At 36.9% G+C, this 16,811-nt stretch overlaps 4 protein-coding genes across 4 annotated transcripts; 3 read left to right on the top strand and 1 right to left on the bottom strand.

Moving 5' to 3' along the window:
- The first annotated feature begins 9,310 nt into the window (after positions 1 to 9,310).
- On the top strand, positions 9,311 to 10,629 carry LOC110852874 (alpha-crystallin A chain). Its single transcript, XM_022101017.2, has 4 exons — positions 9,311 to 9,469; positions 9,582 to 9,782; positions 9,872 to 9,961; positions 10,047 to 10,629. The coding sequence occupies exons 2-4, from the start codon at positions 9,585 to 9,587 to the stop codon at positions 10,314 to 10,316; spliced, it is 558 nt and encodes a 185-aa protein (XP_021956709.1). The 5' UTR covers positions 9,311 to 9,469; positions 9,582 to 9,584; the 3' UTR covers positions 10,317 to 10,629.
- Positions 10,630 to 10,874: 245 nt separating this feature from the next.
- Positions 10,875 to 11,575, bottom strand: LOC110852873 (probable ATP-dependent RNA helicase ddx17). Its single transcript, XM_022101016.2, has 2 exons — positions 11,452 to 11,575; positions 10,875 to 11,359 (listed from the first exon to the last, which is right to left on the bottom strand). Exons 1-2 carry the CDS (start codon positions 11,458 to 11,460, stop codon positions 10,964 to 10,966), a joined length of 405 nt encoding a protein of 134 aa, XP_021956708.1. The 5' UTR covers positions 11,461 to 11,575; the 3' UTR covers positions 10,875 to 10,963.
- Positions 11,576 to 11,982: 407 nt separating this feature from the next.
- On the top strand, positions 11,983 to 15,236 carry LOC110853576 (polycystic kidney disease protein 1-like 3). Its single transcript, XM_035854435.1, has 6 exons — positions 11,983 to 12,335; positions 12,429 to 13,429; positions 13,499 to 13,666; positions 13,742 to 13,917; positions 14,030 to 14,286; positions 14,371 to 15,236. The coding sequence occupies exons 1-4, from the start codon at positions 12,225 to 12,227 to the stop codon at positions 13,884 to 13,886; spliced, it is 1,425 nt and encodes a 474-aa protein (XP_035710328.1). The 5' UTR covers positions 11,983 to 12,224; the 3' UTR covers positions 13,887 to 13,917; positions 14,030 to 14,286; positions 14,371 to 15,236.
- A 655-nt stretch (positions 15,237 to 15,891) lies between these two features.
- On the top strand, positions 15,892 to 16,781 carry LOC110852871 (DNA-directed RNA polymerase II subunit RPB1). Its single transcript, XM_022101015.2, has 4 exons — positions 15,892 to 15,976; positions 16,048 to 16,153; positions 16,234 to 16,361; positions 16,446 to 16,781. The coding sequence occupies exons 1-4, from the start codon at positions 15,968 to 15,970 to the stop codon at positions 16,626 to 16,628; spliced, it is 426 nt and encodes a 141-aa protein (XP_021956707.1). The 5' UTR covers positions 15,892 to 15,967; the 3' UTR covers positions 16,629 to 16,781.
- Positions 16,782 to 16,811: the final 30 nt, after the last annotated feature.

Below are 16,811 nucleotides of genomic sequence, written 5' to 3'. Positions count from 1 at the left end.
TGTTTTCATTTCTTGAAAAAGGTACCTGATTTAGTTTACTGACTTTGAGTACTTTTGACATAAAAAGGGGGACAGTTTATGACTTTTTACTATCAAATGCTTACGTATTCCCTTCTTTCCTTGTAAATATTAAATTATTCCTCGTCCCATATCTTGCTTCAATTTGCGTTATTTTTGTCCCATACAAATTGAAGAATCTTGACCCTCAACCGATCAGATTCAGATCAGTCATCCGCATCTCCGTAAAAAAGTAGTGTCATTTCATTTCATCTTGGGATTTACATGCCTACCGTATTTTTCATGCGTATTGTGCATCAAGTAAAGATTATTTTGCACAACATATTTATTTACCACTAATTGTTGTATGGATAAGCAAGAAATTGTGGAAATCTTATCAGCGTATGCAAACTAGTATTTAGAAATTGAAACTGATTTCCCAACGAATCGAATTTAAATCGTGATCATCCACTCCAAATCTATCTCAATATTTTGAGATTGGATTGCTAATTCTTGGGTAGATTGCGAGTGTGAGAAAAATTCAGATTAGCTCTCATTCCCATCGGCTCCTCTTCTTCTTGAGTAATAATTTGAGTGAAGAGTAAAAGTGTAAATGGGATGGTAGATATGTGAAATAGACAATAAAATAATGTAGTGTGAAAATGGCACTAAAAGAGACAAACAATTTTTATTATGGTTTTTTACATTTCATAAAATTTAATTACCATTATACATTTTGTACAAAGTTTGGAAAGTGTAAAATCTTTAGAGCTTGCTTCTCTTGTGAAATTTTATTTGATAAAATACCTACTAGACGTAAGGTCTTTCCAAGGACAGGTTCTAGTATCCGAGTGGGGAGACGGGGGGCACAGTCGGACAGAACAAAATGACACGTCTCACTTTAATTCGCAGATGAGAATGATCTACACAAATCTGACTGAAAATAGAGGTCTCCCAGCGTATGCTCTTCGATTTTGACCAAATTAGTATCAACCGATCATAAATTTAATTTATACGAAATTTGCAAAAGATACTATCTGTCAATGCTCAGGTTTGGCTGAGATATTTACATTCGAAGAGGAGAAGACGCGTAGTAAATTTTGAAAGTGAAAAACTTGTCGAAATATGCGCGAATTTTTTCGTGTTTGGATGCAAACATCTCTGCCAAATTTGAGCTTTGACAGAAAGTGTCGCTTCTAAATTTCATATTAATTAAATTTGTGATCGATTGGCACTAATTTCGTCTAAATCAGAAAGCATGCGCTGGGAGACATCAATTGTGAGTTTCTTAGACGGGATTCCTCAAAATGTTAATGGAAATGTGCTAATTTCATGAAATGCAATAAATGTGGTCATTTGTGTATGTACACACGTATGTGGTCATATTTATTATCAAGTCGACATGATCATGACCACGCCACACCGCAAAATAATAGTAAAACACAGCCAAGTTTTACTTTTATTTGATAACATTAAATTCGTACTCGAAATAAGTAGGTGGATAAATTTTTGGCATGGCTTTTGTGCAGAGAAGTTGGTGCTGGGTATTGAAGGTCGGCAATGTATCTGTTGTATGATTAAACCTAGGGTTGAGTTGTCGATGTGTCATTCATTCTTCAGAGTAGCTTTGTTGGTTACATGTACTTGTGTTATGTCATACATGATTTTACACCAAAGTTTGTTTACAAATTATTTTGTTTGTGCTGATTATGTTACATCGCCATTTATTGTCCTTTTTTGCCATGTAATACATCACATTGTTCTTATTGTCTATAAATAAAACAAGAATATATAGATGTGGTTTTTGTAATATATTATGGAGACGAATTGCAAGGTGGAGAAGGTTCAAGTTTGGAATAACATACATTTTTTGGTAATCTATTGCATTTACATATAATTAATTATAATTAAATATCTAAACTTTATGTGATACAATACTCTACTCATGAAAATAAAAAAACGAACTTTATGTACGTATGTATACCAGGTTTGCTAAATATTAGGGTTAATTTAAAGTTTGCACATCTGTACGAAACTGTTTTTACAAAGTCTTGCAAATATGAATAGATAATTGCATAGTTTGCAGGTTTTAATTTCTTACATATGTCATTTTAAGTGATCAAGTTCTTAATTACATTTCACAAATAGTGTTGTGAACTACTTTTAATATGTCAAATTTGACTTACTCGATTTATTTATGTATGTAATTTTGGTCTGCTCAACAAGCCATGTTATTTTATAAATATGAAACCAATCATACCAAAATAAGACAAAATCATCAATACACAATTATCAGAAAACTAATACATCAATTTTCACTTACTTTGCCAACTTACGTGATGATTACTTGTTCTCAAATTGTTATTTGCCTCTCTTTAAAATAATTGAGAAGACCTTGACAATTCATCATCGCTTCATTTTCAGCCTCCTATACATTTTTTTTCTGATCGGACTGATCTTCTCTTCACTCTGGCAATGAAATGTGCAATCAAGTGCAGCAAACAACACTAGTAATTATGAATAATCATGTCGCACATGCCAGTTCATCATCGTCGTGAGATAAGACGAAATTAAAATTAGTTGCGTTTATCCCCATCTCATTATTACATGGTTAAATAATTTGCATGCACTTTCGTGTTCGATTCATCACACATCCGCGACTGACAAGATTCCATCGAAATCCAAATCAAAGTACGAACAATTTGCACAAGTCATGCTCACCTAAGGATGAGATGAATCCACTAATTGCTGCTGCTGATAAATGAAACCTCCACGTAAAAATTAGGCACATATTTCACGATTCAATCTCATTCCATCGAATCTTGATTTATTTATCGTTTAAAAAAATGAGTGATGATTGGATCGAGTTTCCTGCCGGAGGAGGCAATTTTTTGCAGAAAAGTTGCGACTATGTGTAGGTAGTTTTATTAAAAGAACACGAAAACTAACTCGCCCACGCCCATAGTTAAGAAGAAAATCGTTCCTGTCTCATCATTACCACATGAGAATTACATTACAATATGAGAATTTGCTGGTGGTAAGCAAGTACCTGAATATATCCGCATCATTCATTTATATTTTTTTCACTGTGTGAGAAATCCTTATACTAATCAAAAATATGATGAGAATTAGCGGATTTAATAATTTATTCGTTTGCGAATAATTATCAAGTCAAGGTCGTGAAATTAGTATTGAGTTTAAAAACGCGAATTTATTAAGAATTGGCTATATTTCATGTTAAACAAATCCTTATCCATCACATAGTGGCGAAACTGATGAACTCGGCGGGGTAAAAAGTTCACGAGTTTCGGTGGGAATTTTGAATTATTTGCAAAAAACTGCAAAACTCATCTGGAGTTGTTTATGTTTTTAGTGGTTTCCAGTGTGTGGTGGCAGCTTCCCACCACACATACTCTACTAATCTCAAAAAGTAGTACAATTTTGACATCATTTTTCACTTTGCGGGTTTCAATGTACACGCATAAGTTTGAAATTTTCAGAATATAGCTGTCATTAGTTTCGCAACAAATTACCATTCATCGATAAGCAATTGTGATTGTAGTTTTATTTATATTAATCAATATTTGTGCAAATTTAGGTAATATTGAGATTATTGATTAATATAAATAAATCTACAATCACAATTGCTTATCGATGAATGGTAATTTGTTGCAAAACTATTAATAATTATATTGTGAAAATTTCAAATTTTTGCGTGCACTTTGAAACTCTCAAAGTGAAAAATACGGTCAGACTTCTGGACTCATGCGTAGTATAGAGAGGAAATGCATAGCGAGAGCTCTTCTCGCTCAATAGAGCGAGGAGATAAAATATCACGCAGGCTTAAGACTTGTTAAAACAAGGTTGTCTGTATATTTGCAAAAATGCAAAATTAAAGTATGTCCACAATGTGCCAAATATTTATTGTTATTTGCTTATTAAAAAAATTTTACTATTTTATTTTGCATTTAGTTTTACAATTTGTGAAACGGACCCAGCCCAAGAGGCAAAAATGCAACTGCTATACGCTCCAAAATCACGGAAAAATAATAATCTTCTATCCAACATCCTTCACAAAATTACCATTTTTATTTAGCTATTTAAAAAATGGATCATAAATCACTACTTTATTTCATAAGCTTTTGTAAAAGTCAACCCAGCTGGAATTTCGGCATATAAATTGCAAATTGCAATTTATTTATAATCTACAGATAGGTATTTTTACCCAAATATTTATTTGTGCTAAAAAAATTGCCGACAAAAACCAAGAAATCCTTTACTTACTTAACTCGGTCAATAATTAAGTAACCATGGACTCAAGTGAACGACGGATGGATTGCATAATTCGACATGACATGATCTTTCCTCCCTCCTCGTCGAGATATAAATCTCAACGCAAAGATCACAAGTAACAGAAGAAACATGCACCAAAAAAGAATCGTGGGTCGAGTCGCCTTGTCAAGAACACGACTTTTGTCTCCCTGACTGCATTTATCTATCTGAAGTTAGTGACACAATGCGCAAATTCTGCAAAAGAATAGGTTTTAAAATAGCAGAATGTACACATGTACACGCACCCACTATTTGTAACAAGCTCTTTAATACATGAAATTCAATAAAAATAAATTAGCCTGATTTGCAAAGAATTCAAATTAGTGTAAAAAAAATAGAAGCAAAATTGTTCTTCGCTTTAATAATTGCAACATGTTATACGAGCCCTAAAATAATTTAGGAATACGTAAAATCAAATTCAGCCCAAAAATTTTGAAACAACTTTCTGGATTTTTTTATCTTGACGTGAAACCCCTCAATTTATTATTCATTCACGTTTCGTTATACACAACATATTATGAAACAGGGGTTTGATTAGTGCATATGTACATATTTATATGATGATGATAAGCCATAAATAAAATGCACAACGGCACCACACCACACCAAACCACCGGTAGTGACATTAATGATGGTGTTGTTGGGTTGTGTTTTTTGTTAAGGTGTTGCTCAACATTAAAATTTCGTTTTTTTAACTTGCCACCCATCAACATTACATTAGAGATATGCACCATTCAAAGTAGAACACTTTTGAATTTCGTATAATAATTTGGGCGACTTTATTATTATCACATTCACATTGTTTTAGTCTGTGCGCAACAAACAAAACCAAGACGGTAGATGACAATCGTTGATTATTCTGTTCTGTTGCTAGATTTATTAGAGCGATGTAAGTAATAAAATGCAAAATTTAGTAAGACATTTAAAATGCAGTTTGACTTGGATAATGTGTTGTATACACATAATAATGCTGTAATATTACACCTTTCCTCCCGGCGAAAAACTGCATGGGTTCGTATACTTACTGTCGAAAGATATCGAATTTTTGTAGTAGCAAGGATTTTACATGCAAAATATTGCAAACTTGATATTAAATGTGAACAATTTGTTATTTTGTAAGGTGGTCTTGATTACTAAATATATATAAAACTTATCTTTAATCGTGCATAAAAGGTTTGCAATTTCTTGCAAAAAATCATGGAACTTATCTATAATATGGAAAATTTTGGTGTGATTTTTGTGCTAATTTATGCGCCTGTAATTTTTCAAGTAAAAATGCTTCTAAGTATGTCATACTTCCAATAACAAGTTATTCATTAGTAAATTAAATTTAAATCAAAAATTAAAATATTTCAATTACTTGCATGAGAAAGTACAAGAAGTAATTACAAGAAACACAATTTTGGCGAGTAAGATTCTTACCGTAAATATTACATTCGATTTGACAAATAAACGCTACTTTGTAAAACGTTAGTCATAACATTTATCGTTTGTAATATACAAATTACTATTCACATTAATTTAATAACATTATTCCCTCGAAAGGATACATACTTACATAAAAGTGCTACCGTTTTGTAGTCGAGTGCAATATCGTGCTTCATGTGGTGACTGGGTTTTGGTTACATTTTACAAACGAGACTGATCATGATTATTATTTGCAACACAAATTGACTAAATGTCATTTGAGCAGAGAGTTACATATTTTTGTATATTGTGACATTTTTCCATTGTTATCGAATACTTAAATTGAGCAAGTTCACGTCGGTGATTATCTGTGTATGACGTGATGACACATTTTTTGTTACAGAATTTGGGATGAAAACCATAAAATTTAGTTAAAAGTGTTGATTGTAATTAGGACTGACAATGTAATGGGCAAATTTGAGTCAGGTTAACGACATAGTCGTTTCGAGAAGAATTCGCATCATGTAAATTTGCTAATTAAGGAATTTCTTGAAACATAATAAGTACTGCACAACTTTCGCTTTTTTTGCTGCACTGTTTATTTACATGAATCGATTGAAATTGGGGGATGGATGGATGGATAGATAAATAGATTAGTTAACCTTGAGTAGCCCATTTAAGCCGGTCTACAACGTTTAACAAGAAAATGCACAAATAAGTAAATGAACCTTTTCAACCGAGCAAACCGTGAACTTTCGTCCTATTTACGGCCAATCTAACAAATTTACAGTGATCACATAATCATCTTGTGTGTACAATGTGTAATCAATATGCTAAGTTTTATACCTATTTATGTATGTATTAAGTAATAAGTATTTACATATTTAGTAGTCCAGTAATTGTTATTACAAGATTTCACACGTAAAAAGCAGGTGATCGAAGTTTTTATGAAACTTAATCCATTTTTATCGGAATCTACATGCGATTATCAGTAAAAACGCATGTTTTCAATGCATTTGTGTTAATGGTATCAAAATGGCAAGTATTCAAACAAAGCATGTCGTCATCCCGAATTTGAGCAGTCTTAATACCTATAATCGAACTACCCAGTTGTTTGCATAATAATCTGGCTTTTTAGATTCGTCATCGGGTATTCCTCGGGTAAGAGTATGTACAAAGCGAGTGATTTTTATATTTCTGAAAAAAATGTGCATTAAATACTAAACCCTTAAGAATAGATAACTTACTAGACCATAAATGTAAACCAATTTCATAAAAGACACGCCATTTCAAGAGCCCTCATCACACAGACCAATTATTGAAATTGGTCACATTTGTCATTTACCTATGTGAAGTGTGTATAAGCATGTGTTATCATCATCTCGATTTGATTCGTCCCCACTAGAAAAACTGGTCTGATTTTATTACCACTCATCTCACCACATATTTGTTATGTAGATCACAAGAGATGCACATCTTCTTGATTGTTATGTCGTCTTCATTAATTAATTAACCTTTAAATGCTTCAGGTACAAGAATCTTGGCAAATAAAGTCAAAAGCAATCAAAGAAATCGATACGTTGTGCTCTGAATTATTTATTTATTTCATTGCCCTTCTTGCATCATTGTCATCTTCGTTTTCGTCGTCCCCTTCTCCACTAATTATTGAAAGATAGCGATAATTTCGCCACAATTTCGTTAGCCAATGTATCTACCTTATCTATTTTCTGTCTCGGACTTTTTTTCTTGAACCAAGTGCAATTTTTCTTATCAATATAATTATTCATAGTATTCATTTCCTTGCTAGATTGAAACGACGACGAAAAAAAGCAGAAATGTCAAAAGTGGTAGCATGAAATAAAACTAAAAGGTGTGTATTAAAATGAAACTAACTTAATAATAATTGGCTCGATTTTGCACTTTTACTTTTTTTAGGTAGTTATATATTTATATTTACGAGTTTAGTAGTGGTCATGTAATAAAATTGTGTGCCAGGTATTTAGTGTATGAATATTGAGTGGAATTAATTAATGGGGTACATGCCTCACATTACATTTGTGTATGTATTTTATTACGTGTGCATGGATGGTGTTGAAAGAAAAACGAGCTACAAATCATAATAGCGTAAATTATCTTGGAATCTTGAATTCTTAATTTTGGTCAGGTTTTGGTTTTTACGAGCTCAATTCTTTATTTGACATTTTATTTTTTACAGTAATGTAATTCACTTTGTCACGCTATGTATGATCTAATGAATATTACAGTGATTTTGCACTGGGTTAAGTGACTTATTTTACGCATTGGCCATTTAAGTTTTTGATAAGGAGTTGTACAGTTTTGACAAGGAAAAAAAATTTTCTCACTCTAATTGCAACGCACATATGTGTGGATTATCATGCTGGCATGTTATCGGGCTTATCGAAATTTAGAGAAAAAAAATTATTGATACCAAACGCATAATCCACATGACACACGGAAAATATTTTTAAAAATATTTTTTACTTAATGTTTTTCAGTCAGCAAATCTCTGGCTATTTGGCTACGTGACTCAAGGCATGTATTTTGATACGCACTATGTTGGGAAAGGGCACGGTTTATTAACGGTTAAATGCAAGCATGTTCTCGAAAAGCCCAGCAAACCCGGGTATATGACATTGATCTCATGTTCACGTTCAATTTTCTGTCTGTCTGCCTGCTTCTCCAGACAGAAAATGCGAGAACTTTCACGTTCTTCTAGAGTTCTCAATGGTCCGGATTGGTCCGGATCAGCCCTGATCCGAAACCGGACCGTGGCCCGAAACCACAAATCCGAAACCGGACCGAAAAATTTCCGTTCGGCCCAGAACCGGACCGGGACCGGACCAGGACCGGACCGGTCAATCCGGGCGGACCGAAAAATATATCATTATAGTATAAAGACCCATAGTACAGTATAATAATTACCACATATAGTATATGTATAAATAGTGCATTGAGATTTATACACGTATTATGCGTAAATGTATTATGTAATTATGCATAAGACATATATGATACATGTATGTATATACAACCAGAATCCCAAATGTTTCAGATTTAAATAGATAAATGTAGCGGATGAGGTCTCGTAAGTTCTATCGGTCAGTGTTTTAGACACATAATCTCAGGACCAATTTACAATTTCCTTTTTTTAATTTTAAAATACATGAGCAAGAGTAGGAATTTAAAAAATCCTCCCAAACTCAAGGAGCGTAAGAACTTTAAAACCTAAAAAACGTAATTTTTATGGATCATGTGGAGAACTTTTGAAATATATGTAACATAGAATTTGCGTATACTGAAAATTCATGAGTTTAGCTGAAAAAATTCAAAAATTCTAGGTCAAAGTATTAAAATTTCCTTGCGCGCCAAAATATTCGGGCGGACCGAAAACCGGCGGTCCGGTCCGGTCCTTGAAAAGCTGATCCGAAACCGGACCGAGGACCGGACCGAAACTTTCGGTCCGGATTGGCGGATGGCCCAATCCGGGACCGAACCGTCGGATTTCGGTCCGGTCCGGGCCAACCCGAAGCCCATTGAGAACCCTACGTTCTTCTCTGTTGTGGGTATAAAAGCCGGCTTTTCTCACGCACCGAGCACAGTCCGAGTTTGACTTTCTTAAAAAAAGTGTTGAAAACTTTGTCACGAACGTTTCCAAAAATCGACGAAATTACATTTCAATTCATCAGGGAATACTCTCTCCGATTAAAAACTGGTAAGTTGCGGATACCCGTGTATCAAAAAATTTGAGTTTATAGTGAAGTTTGGTATGAAATTTTGAAAACTAAATCTCATTTTCTAAATTTTCTCGTTTTTTTTTTATGCAGAAAATGTTTCCAATCCGATCTTACGACCCCTTCGTCAACCACCCCTTCCGTCTATTCAACCAGAACTTTGGAACTGGGCTCTTGGATTACGACCTGCCTTCGATAGCTTATCCGAACTGGGCCCTGGATCATCCGCGACGACTCCACACCCCACAGCAAAGCGGATTCTCCGAGGTTCAATGCACGAAGGACAAGTTTGAGGTAAGTCGGCATAAGTTTGTTGGTCAAATTAAGTATGGAATATTTTTGTTATTCAATTTGAGACTAATTTATCTTTGTAACTTTGTCAGGTCAAGTTGGATGTTCATCAATTTAAACCCGAAGAAGTGCAAGTGACCACGGTGGACAACTACGTCGTCGTCGAGGGGAAGCATGAAGAGGTGGGTAATCACTAATAATTAATAATTGTGCCATTAATTTTTGTGCAAATTTCTTAATTTTAACGTAATATTCTCTGTTTTGCAGAAAGAGGACCCTCACGGGTTCATCTCTCGCCAGTTCAAGCGTCGCTATCTTCTTCCAGAGAATGGGATGATGGAGAAAGTGGTCTGCAACTTGAGTTCGGATGGCGTTCTGGTCATCACGGTGCCACGGCTGGAAGCGATCACTGAAGGCAAGGAGAAAGTCGTCGCTATCAACCAGACTGGAGTTCCAGCTCTCACCAACACTTGCGCCAAGAAAGGTTGCAACAAGGCGGCAGCAGGAGGGGACGGATGTGGAGAGAAAAAGAACTGAATTTGTTACCGTTTGTGCTACATACATATGTATTACTTAATTCCTGTCAAATGAGTTTCAAAGATTTTGTTTTCTGTAATTTGTCAAAGTATTTAAATATCTAAATTAATTATTTATTGATTTAAGCTGTCTCCACTGGTCTAGTTATCTCTAGCAATAATTAGTCGTGTAAGCTTAACATGTCAGTTAAGGAAAAAGTTGAAATGCTGTGCACCAGTTGGAGATAACTAATCTGTTATTTTTCATATTAATTTTTGTCACTAATTGGCAAATTTTCTTTCTAATAAAAACAGACTTTAAAATCTTGTGAAAATTGCGTTTGAATTGCATTTATTTTATGATTCATGAGTAATGAAAAATGCTAATCAAAATTTTCTTCTATTAAAAATAGACTTCAAATCGTATGAAAAATGTGTTTGATTATTATTTACTTGATGATGCACGACTAATGCAAAATGCTAATCAAATGCTAAAACTAATAGTCACCACCACAAGAATTTCAACTGTATCAATTTATTAATTTCCAAATTTTACAATTTTGACAAAAAAATATTCTCTCGTTCTAATTACAAAGTATCGTCACATCTTTATCGAATTTTTTGAAATATGAGAAAAATGGAGTCGTTATGTCGTTATCTTATCACAGCTTAATAGCTTGAGCTGGAACCACCATAGCTGGACCCACCATAGCTGGAACCTCCATAACCACCCGATGATTGGTAACCCATCTGGACTGGAGTTCCGTACGAGCTGGAGCTGTAGGTCTGTTGGACGGCTGGGTAGTTGGGCTGTGGGACGGAGATGGTCTGGGGCTGGGAGTAGGTCACGGCCGGCTGGGTGTACGTGATTTGTGGGGGCACGAAAGCAACCTGGGGGGTGACGTAGGAGACCGGTTGGCTGTTGTAGTTGGTGTTGGGGCCGCTGTAAGTTTGGGCCTGGGCTGGTGACCCCTGAGAGTAGGAGGACCCTCCGTAAGAAGAACCACCACCGTAGCTGGAGGGGACCGCCATCGCGCTGGCGACGAGGACACAGAGAACGACGAACTGAAAAGTGAAAAAAATAATGCAAAAATTAAAATTTAGACTTTAAAATTCGGGAATTTCGGGGTTTTTCCGGGGAGTTATTGTTATCTTACTTGTTTCATGATGATTTTCGGAGGGGGTTGGCTGGATGAGATTAGCTGGATTGGATTGGAAGATGAGATGAGAGTGAGTGATGCCCTGAATAGTTTTGGGGGTCCTTTTTATACGACTTTGCAACATGTGTGGTGGGGTAGTGGTCATTTTAAGTTAGTATTGTTTGTAAATAGTAGTAGGAAATGATGGAAATAGAAAACTTTCATATTTCCTAAATCAGTATGCATTTTATTTTTAGGTTTTAGGTTTAGGTTTGCTTCAAGGAAAGTGAAATCTCTGGGAGTCTGGTCTGGATCAAAGGGTTGGTCTATTTAAACCAGTTAGGTTTTAAAGGTTGGCCTTGTGCTCGATCCTCCAAAAGTAAGAGTTGTACCAGATTTAAGTATGTAAGGGTACACTGTGTGATTTCTTGATGTTCGTTGTCCATGCTGTCATGTCATGTCATGTCATCAATTCTGCTTAAATTATGTTGAGCTTTAAATTGTGGTATGATACAATTTGTTAGACAGTGCTATGCAATTTCTGTAATGTAAAAATGTAAGTATTGTGGATAACATGGATGAGATGCAGTTGTACATATTTTTGCATCCCTGGATGATAATGTTTGACCAAAATGTGAGAAAACGAATGCAAAAAATGCAGTTTGAAGTACTAACGAGGTGCGAATAGATCAGTGGATATACATTTTATCAAACTGACTCATTAAACAGGAATCGTTGTGCAAACAAATTTTTTAAATAAATGTGACAATTTTAACAGTTTTTTATACAAAATGGGGGGACGAGTGATAAAAGTGTATCTCTTTATAGAGGTACTAGTTTGTTTCATATGGGTGAAGGTTGGATCTCACCCACAGCCAATGACGCTGTTTTATCAGAATCAGGTAACGATCTCAGATTAAAATTAAAAATTGAAATACATTTCTAATTCTTAGTACAGAGAAAATTTTGAATTTTCATTTTTAAATTTCAAACAGAATCAACATGACGAAGGCGTCATCATGTCCCCTGAATCAATGGCCCCAGCACAAGATAGGATGGACACATTTGAGGAGGAATCGTCCCCACCAATTTCCACATTCACGTTCCCCGTCCCACCCCCACAATTCATGCCCCTATTCAGACCAATATCTGCCCCACAACAATCTAACGGTCAGCTACCTCCAGCAGAGACAAAACGCACGTCGAGAACCGCAAATCTGCAAGATTTTGGAGGAGAAACTCATTGGATGTTTAGCGGAAATAATAATAATCCCCCCGAAATTCCAGGAATGATTACCCTCACACCGCCCTTTATCATACCTGAATATGCGTCTTTGCCCATGAATTTGGCCGCCCAACCACAAACACCACCTCCTCCACAGCTTCAACCACAATTCCAATTTCAGTCTCAACAGCAACCGCTATCATTTCAATTCCCAATAATCAGTCAGCAAAATTATCAGCACTTTCCACAACCTCCTCCACCTCAATTTACTTGGCAGGCGGAACCTCTCTCGCCGGAAATGGAGGCCGCGATAATGCAACAAATCCAGCAGCAGTATATTTCATCACCAGTTATGCAACCCGCTTATCAAATCGCACCCCCAGGAATAACAACGACCCCGTTGACCCAACCACCAGTGACATCACCTCCACAGATTGAAGATTATGCCGGATCAAAGACAAGCCCAGCAACTCCGGTACTAACCACCACGACGCAACTCCCCCTCGTCCAACAAAAACCGGAAGTAATCTCCACGACCACACCCGTTCCTGCTTCCACCACCACCACAACCACCACTCCCCCTCCCACCACGACCCCCACCACCACTACGACGACCACTCCCACTACCACCACCACCAAAATTAATTATGGTCTTTACTCTGATTCCTCGTACGGATCTGAGTACGCGTCATCATACAAAAATTACAGCAGAGATGTCATCGCGATTGAGAAGTTTGACCATGTCATTAACAAGGATGGTTATAGTGTGGAGTAAGTAGTTTTATTTAATTAAATGCCTAAATTAAGCGATTACTGTACACGTCTTGCACAATATTTCAGGTTCAAATCTGAGAATGGGATCGATTCCAAGGAAGAAGGTCACTTAAAAGTGGTGCCACTACACGATGACACTAAGGACAAAAAAGAAGGACCAACAATGGGTGTGGTCCATGTCAAGTCGGGCCAAGTGACGTGGACCAGCCCGGAGTGTATCACGTTCACATTGAGGTAAATCTTGACTCAATTTATAAGAATCTAATTAAATTATGGTATTTACTAACTAAAAATCTTCTAAAAATTCAGATATTCTGCCGACGAGAGAGGATATCGCCCCAAAATTGACGAAACGCCTTCCTCCTCGGTTGCTTGTCTCAAATACGGCAAAAATTTTGGTGCCGTAATGAACGCAAATTCTTTACCCTACAGTGATAACAAGCAGCCCAAGTAGTGAACTCACATACAAATTACAATATATTTTTGTACGTATTTAGCACATAGTCATAATTTTGTAACCATTAAATTGAGAATCATTAATTTCACGTGTGATTTATTGTTACACATATCGCTTGACACATTTCTTTGTACACGCAGATGGATTACAAAGAGGAAACATTAAGTCCCGTTAAATTCACTTTCATTTTGTTGAAAATATCTCAAAACTGGGAACCGGATCTTACTCTTCTTCACTTATGCATGTGCGTTAAGTTAACCTAATTTCCTCCCACCGTATAAAAGGGTTACACACACCTGGAGTTGGCACTAATTGTAAGTCGACTCTTGACATCACATCTCAACTGCTCTCGTGGGGTTCAATTACAGGGTTAAAACAAAAGAAAATTATGAGTCGGGTAAGAGAACAAGGAAGGAGGACGAAATCAAAAAGATAACCATGTCATCTAATCAATTTGCCATTATTTTTTTTGTCCTCTCAGGTGCAGAAGTTCCTGGTGGGATTTGCCTCACTGGTGGTCGTGGTCTCCGCCGCGGTCGAAGTCGTCCCTGCCCCACCCCCATTTTACAGCTATGGCGAAGTTAAACGGGTATCCCCGATTTTTCCTGGCAGGGTGACCCGCTCAACGGCAGGACAAAGTCGTCAGAGCTATTCGTACAGTCCCGTGGGGTCAAGTCAAGTTCAAAGCTATGCACCTACCCAAACTTACGCACCCGCCCAAACTTACGTTCCTGCCATGCCGACTTATGCCCAGGCGGTACCAGCCCAAAGTTACACCCCATCCGGACCTTATCAACAAACCCAACCCAGTTACGCGCATCACCAATCGTACGCAGTTCCCAACCAGCTCTATCAATCTCGTCCCGTGACCTATATCCCACCAGAGATCACGTTTCATCCCCCAAAGATTATCGTCACGAAGTCCGGCATAACCTACACGGCTCCTGTGGGGTCGTACTCACCCCCAAATTATGTGATGGCACAGCAGTACCAACAGCAGCAGCAGACGTATTCATCCCCCGTTGCACAGTACTCTTCCCCAGTGCAGAGTAGTAGCAGTTATACCCCCAGCAGTAGCAATTATGCCCCCACCACCCCCACTCAATATCAACCAGCAGCAGCGCCCAGCTACCAAGCACAAGCTTCAGATTCGATCTACAAGGTAACTGCTCCAGTGTCTTCGAAATCTGTGACGTCGTCAACTTCTTCCTCTTCTTCTTCATCGGCTGAGAAGGATGCTGACTGTTAAATCGGGTTGATTACTTAATTAAATGAAATAATGTACAAATGAACGGATTAATTCTTATTAAAATTCGGTATTTATTAAAATAAAGTGAGAAATAGAGATACAAATGTAGCTATGTATGAAGCATGGTTTGTTTGTTTTCATTCGGACTTATCAATAAAATGGATCAATTTATCAGCATGCAATTGATGATGATAAAATCTTTGACAATTTACACTTGGCGAAACACAATGCGTGCATCTGCATCTCTGCCTGAATTTCCATTTCTAGCAATATTCTTAAATAACGCTATAATTGTTGCATCATAAATCTGTGGCAAATTTGTCTCAAATAAGCACCAAATCTCACTTATCTAGATAAATATGCACATAAGTTCTCTACGATAACTCAACAATCAACATTATGCATTGCATCTTCACTTGAACACAATTTGTCATTACGTATGCAATCCATATGCTCCTCTTCATAAATCGTCTCTTCTTGTAGTCAACAAGTAAATAAAAATCGTCTTTGTTTAAGTACGTACGTATAAATGAAGGTCATCAAGTACCCTGCTCTTCTCCACCAGTCCTTGAAATGTCGTATCTCTCTCCACTTTTACCTTCAATTTCTTCTCCTCTCGGTCTAAAAATATCGGAGATATCCAACTTTTCAGGGTCTCCTTAAACAATCCTCTCACAATCATGGAAAGCAAATCTCTCGCCCATTGTTTACACGTATTTTCCATCCTCCAGGTATAAAAAGGGACCCAGCCCTTCGTCTCAGCATCAGTTCTCATCCATCTCATCAAATCAACAAACCAATCCATCCGTCAACCAACCAACCCTTCATCATGAAATTTGTAATCCTTTGGTCAAAATTTATTCAAAATTCCTCAATTTTTCAATTTCTATTTCTTCTCTAAATTTCCAGTTGATTGTTGCCGCCCTCGTCGCCTGCGCCGTCGCCAGCCCCATGTCGTATGGTGGATCTTCTTCTTCCTATGGAGGATCTTCCTATGGGAGCTCAAACTCATATGGTAGGTCATCCTCATAAATTACCATTTTATGCAAATTAATGTATCAGTTATTAAAACATGAAAACTTATCAAAATTCCAGGTGGACAAATGCAACCCTCCTCCAACCCTAACATGAAGCAACAAGCCAACTACGGGTCATCCTCAGTGACCTACACCGCCCCAGGACAAGTGTACACCGCACAACCCGTCACCTATGTCGCCCCTCAGGTACTTTATTTTTGCTGAACATTTTTTTCGAAAAATTATCCAAAAAAATACAAATTCAAAAATAATACAATTTTTCTTTCACAGTTGACCTTCCACCCCCCACAAGTCCACTACAACGGACAATCTGTGACCTACTCCCAGCCCGCTGCCGAACAGAGTGGTCCCCAAGTCCTCAACTTCCAACAAGGAGGATCCTCTTACTCCTCGGGTGGTTCCAGCTATGGCGGTTCCTCCTCCTCCTACCAGGCTGCTTCTTCCTCCTACTAAATTCTAAAAAATCGGACCCCACGACGACACGACCGGATATTGTGAAGGAGTAGAATATATATAGAATTTTTAATTTTTTTTAAACGATAGCGTAGAATTTGACAAGGCTGTGATATCGATTGGATTTTTGGATTGATTTTTTGATGAGCTAAATTCTAAAAAAATATAGGCGAGGAAATGTTA

This window comes from Folsomia candida, unplaced genomic scaffold (assembly GCF_002217175.1).
Source record: "Folsomia candida strain VU population unplaced genomic scaffold, ASM221717v1 Fcan01_Sc008, whole genome shotgun sequence".
Classification (NCBI taxonomy): Eukaryota; Metazoa; Arthropoda; class Collembola; order Entomobryomorpha; family Isotomidae; genus Folsomia; species Folsomia candida.
Note: the sequence above shows the minus strand (reverse complement) of the source record. Positions and strands in the feature narration are given on the sequence as shown.